This window comes from Pediculus humanus, genomic scaffold (assembly GCF_000006295.1).
Source record: "Pediculus humanus corporis 1103172107406 genomic scaffold, whole genome shotgun sequence".
Taxonomy (NCBI): Eukaryota; Metazoa; Arthropoda; class Insecta; order Psocodea; family Pediculidae; genus Pediculus; species Pediculus humanus.
Window position 1 is genome coordinate 7,855 of NW_002987031.1, and position 5,237 is coordinate 13,091.

Here is a 5,237-nt window from a genome sequence, read left to right on the forward strand (position 1 = left end):
TTATTATTATTATTATTATTATTTTTATAACTTTCTGGAGAATTTTGGAAATGAAATTTTTACAAAAAAGGAAAAAGGAAAAAAAACTAATTAAGAAATTTTAATAATACCTGTCTTAATAATGATTTATTTTTTTTCTTTTGTAGTTTTAAAATTAATTTTTTTTTTTTTATTTGAAAAAACTGGAAAAAAAATTAGAAAACTGGAGACGATGGAAAAAAAAAAATTGTTCGGTTATGTGAAATATCCAGCACCGTATAAAATTTTAATTTTTTTTTTTTTTGTTAAATTTTTATAAATTGAAACGTGAAACTTTTCTTTTTTTTCTTCTCTTCAAAAAATATGACTTTAGACAAGATGAAACCTTTTGAAAAAAAAAAAAAATTAACATTTCAAAAAAACTGGAGAATAAAAAAAAAATTTTTTTTTTTTTTATGCTTTTTGTATTTTTCCAGTTAGAAAAAAAAAAAGATCAATAACGGAAAAAAAGAGTTAATGTATAATAAAAAACTGCCAAATTTTCCGACAGCTTTTCCTTTTTTTTTTTTGATAAATTTTAATAGTTTACAAAAGTTTTAAAAAAAATCCTCCGGCATAAAAAAAAACGTTCCGCCATTTCCGCCATTTTTATAAAATTTAATTCCTTTTTTTTTTTTTTTGGTACGACTGGATAATTTTTTATTTTTCGTCGAGAAAACAAAAAAAAAAAAAGAAAATAACGTTTCCGTTAATTTATTATTATTATTATTATTATTAATATTTTATATTTTTTTTTTTTTTTTTTGAGGGGGGATGGGTTTTTCGTTCATAATTTTCCAGTTCCAGAGAATTCATGGATTCGTATTAATCAATCATATTATAAAACGTGACAATAACTTTTTCCGAAAATAAACATAATCAAAAAAAAATTAATTTATCATTTATTAATTTTGACACGTCATTAACCCTTTAGAACGTTCCAGATTTTATTCCAAAAATCCATCCACATTCCAAATTAAAATTTTTTTTTTTTTTTTCCCTCCATTTCACGAGTTTTTATCGATTGTGTTTCATCATCATCATCATCATCATCGGGTTACCTTCCCTACCCACTTCCCATTTCCCACCTCCTGGATTTCTGTTGTCGTTGTCAACATTGTTTCACGTTTTATGTTGTATATTAATCAATTTTGTTATTATTATTATTATTATTTCTATCATCATTAATCTTAAATCAACGTCCGACATTGTTACATTTTTTAAATAAAAATTTTACTAATGTAAAACAAATTTGAAAAAAAAATTTGTTTGTTTTAACAAAATAAAGAAAAGTTTTAAATCAATAAAAAAATAAATTTTTCTAGAATGTCAAAAATTGAGGGAAAAAGTTTTAAGAAAAGTGAAAAGTTTGGTAGAGGGAGGACAGGAAACGGGAAAAAGAAAACAAAGGAAAAAAAAAAAAACTACACGATAGGGAATGAATAGTGAAATGATGACGTAAAAGTGAATATTATTTTACCTGGAGAATGAAAATTTTCCAGGCCGGTTTAAATGTTTGCCTATATCAAATAAAGAACAAAAAACTCTCTCTCTTACTAATAATAATAATAATAGATTTCTTTTTTGTTGCTTTTTTTTCAAAGAAAAACTTTTTTTGATTTTCCAGCTTCTGCTGGAGAATGAAAACCCGTTTAACATCCCTGGAATTATCAATTCGAAGAGAACTCCTAAAATTCACCCTTTAAACTATATTCATTTCATGTAAATTTTTAATATTTATACGAGTATCATCATCATTATCATCATCATTATTATTATTATTAATGTCGTTTCAAAATGTAAATTTAAACCGTTAAAAAAAAAAAGAAAAAGAAAATTTTTTTGTTTTCTAATTTCAGAACTGTGCGAAGCCGCAATTAAAATTCAGGCATCGTTTAGAGGACATTTGGTAAGAAAAACAGCCAATCGGAAAGACGAAGAAGAATTAAGTAAAGAATTGGAAAAATTAGATGCCAAGGTTTGTCTTCCCTTAATCAATTGACCGATGAGCCTTATTAAATTAAATCTAATCGACCAATCATAATTTTTTTTTTATCCGTTTTGAAAATTATTATTACTTATCGTACGTTTAAATGATTTTTTTTTAAATGGAAAAAAATTTTTTTTATTTAAAAAAAAAAATTGACAGTTTGACAATTTTATCTAACAAGGTTTCTAAGGAAAAAAAAACGGAAATGACGTCACGTGGATATACATATCGCATTTGTTAAAGATGACAATATTAAAAAAAAAAAAAAAATTTTTTTTTTTTTGCATTGACGTAGTTGGTTGGTTGGTTGGTTGGTTGGTTGTTCGGTTGTTTGGTTGATTGCGTTTTTAGTCAATCGATGAAACCCAAATGGAAACGAAAGAAAAAAATTATTATTATTATAATTATTATCATTTTTTTTCCTTTTCTTTCTTTTTATTTTATTCTTCTTTATTTGTAATTATAATTACAAATTTAATGTTAATTTTTTTTTTTCCGTTTCTCTCTCCAACTAACGTACTATTATTATTATTATTATTATTATTATTATTATTATTATTTTTCGTAATAAAAATTCGAAATTAATAATTTTTTTTTTCCCACAAATTTTTTTTTTGAAAATGTTTTTTTAATCAATCGATCGATCGACAAAATTCCCCCCCCTCTCCGGAAAAAAAGAAAAAAATAATAAAAATATAAAATAAGAAAACAAACAAACAAACAAACGAGGGTTGTTAACGTATCCGATATTATTGATAAATTTGTATTCCGAATTGGTTTTTTTTTTTTTTTGAAAAATTGTTGTTTTTTTATGAAAAGTCATCATTTTTCATAAGACATTCCCCCCCCCCCCCGATATTAATTCATTAAATAAAATAAAATCAATCGTGATAATAATAATAATAATAATAATAATAATGTTGATAAAAAGTAACGCGCGTGTAAATAATGTATTTTTTTTTGTTTGTTACGTAATATTTAAATAATAAATTTTTTTTTAACGACAAAAGATAGGAATAAAAAAAAAAAAAATTATTACGATGGAAAATTCGTTTTTACGACGATACCAGATTGTTTTTTTTTTTTTTTTTAAACAAAATGGAAGCCGTTATTCGCACTCTAAAATTTTATTTAAATTTTCCTTTCTTTTTTATTTAAACGATAAAATCATCGCAAAAAAAATTTTTTATTGATTTTTCTTTTTTTAGTTACTTAACCTAATCACGTTAAACTTTAAAAAAAAGTTAAATAAATAAATAAGTTTTATTTTAATACTAATAATAATAATGATGGGTGAAAAAAGCGGTTACGACGAAATAATTTATAATGAAAACAAGTTTTTAGAAAATGACAAGTGAAGGAAATTTATTTTATAAATATTTTAAAAATGATTAAAAAGTTAATTCGCGAATGACAGATTAACATACACAATGTCAAAATGGCGTAAAACCTCATGAAAAACTAACGAGAGAGAGAGAGAGAGAAAAAAAAGAAAAACAAATTGAAAATGTAGTAGTTACTACAGGGGAAGGGGGGAGGAAGGAAGGGAGGGGAAAGAAATCGTGATTTTAAGAGCAAAAAGAAATTTTTTTCAATCCAGCACAGCATCGTAGAAAAACAAACAAACGTAAATAATTTTCCGTAATGTTAAATCAAAACTATTTCCGGTTTTAAAAAAAATTTTCGAATTCGTTTTCGTGTTTATTTCTTAACGGTTACGTAACTAAACTTCTTATAGGGAGAATATTTAAAAATCAATAAATATTGTTATGATCCCGTACTCAATATTCACATTTTCAACTTTTTATAAACAAAAGACTGGCGACGAACTCAAATTGTTCTTCTTTAGAAGCGAAGCTTCTAAAGACTATTTCTTTTATTTTATTTGCAAGTGTTTGCTCGTTCGAAACAATTGACAAACGAAAGACAAAAGTAATATAGGCAAGCTACACAGCTTGGCGTTGGTTCATTTGATTTTTAGTCTAGCTGTAATAAGTTCTTGTTTATTAATATTAGTTTTGTGATAGTTTTAAGTGCTTGTTCATTACTTACAAAAATAAAGAACGAACCGAATATAACAATATGTTGGTTACATGACACGAAGTTGTTTTTAATTAAACAAACATAAAAAAAAAAAGTTTAAAAAACGTGTAATTAGAAAATTGAATAAAAGAAATACGTTTAAAGAAAATTTATACAAGAGAAAAAGAAAATTTACGTTATTTTGTAATTTTTTTGTACGAAAAAAATAAATAAACGAACGGAATAAATAATTATCTACTTAAAACTAAAATTTATTGATAACGCGTTTTATCAATCGAGACAAAATTGATAAAATTCAAAAGGAATTCAACAAATTATTATTATTATTATTTTTTTTTTTCCGTATTGATTTTATATAAACTTTTATCAGCCGTGTCATTAGACTCCTTAAATTCTTTAATCAATATTTAAAAATTACCAAAACGTTAATAAATGTAAATCTTAGGAATTAATTAGAATGAAAGAGACAGAGAAGGGAAGGGGAGAGAGAAAGAGAGAGCGGGAGAGGGGAGAAAATACAAAGAGAGAGAGAGAGAGAATTTTTTTATTGTTTTTTCTTTTCCAAAACAAGGGGAAAGAAAAACTTTTAAAGGTTTTATTTAATTAACTGAATTTTTTTTTTGTTTTTTTTGTTTTGTTTTTTTTTTTTTTTTTAAATTTAAAGGCACCGGAAGAGGAAGAATTAGACATTGATCTTAATGATCCGGATTTACAAGTGGCAGCAACTAAAATCCAAGCTTCGTTTCGTGGTCACAGAGTACGAAAGGATAAACAATCAGGTTCGAATGAATGAAAATTCAACGAGACTTATGATGTTGACCGGAAATTAATTAAATTTAATTACAACTACTACAAAAATTATTATTATTATTGTTACTACTACCACTACTACTATGACGATTTGAAATTTTATCTTTTTTTTTCTATATGAAATAATAATATATTTAAAACTTGTAGATAATGTAAAAAAAAGAAAAGTAAAACAAAAAAAATTATTTTTTTTCTCTTCTCTTTAAAATTATTTAATAAATTATTATTATTAACAAAATAATTTCGAAATGATGTGGGGGGAGAAGGAGAAGGAGGAAGAAGGAAAGGTCAAAGGGTAAAATAAATAACACAGGGTTTTTTTTTTTTGGAAAATTTAAAAAAAGAAAAGAAATTATTATTATTATTTTTTTATAAA

General features: G+C 24.2%; 1 protein-coding gene across 1 annotated transcript in view; it reads left to right on the plus strand.

Moving 5' to 3' along the window:
- Positions 1-4,844, plus strand: part of Phum_PHUM058020 (uncharacterized protein) — a gene marked incomplete at both ends in the record, with an annotated part of 6,835 nt that extends 1,991 nt beyond the window's left edge. The window contains 2 exons of the mRNA XM_002423378.1: positions 1,878-1,996; positions 4,716-4,844. Coding sequence (XP_002423423.1) covers positions 1,878-1,996; positions 4,716-4,844 — 248 coding nt within the window. The remainder of the gene's footprint in view (positions 1-1,877; positions 1,997-4,715) is intronic.
- Between the last annotated feature and the right edge of the window lie 393 nt (positions 4,845-5,237).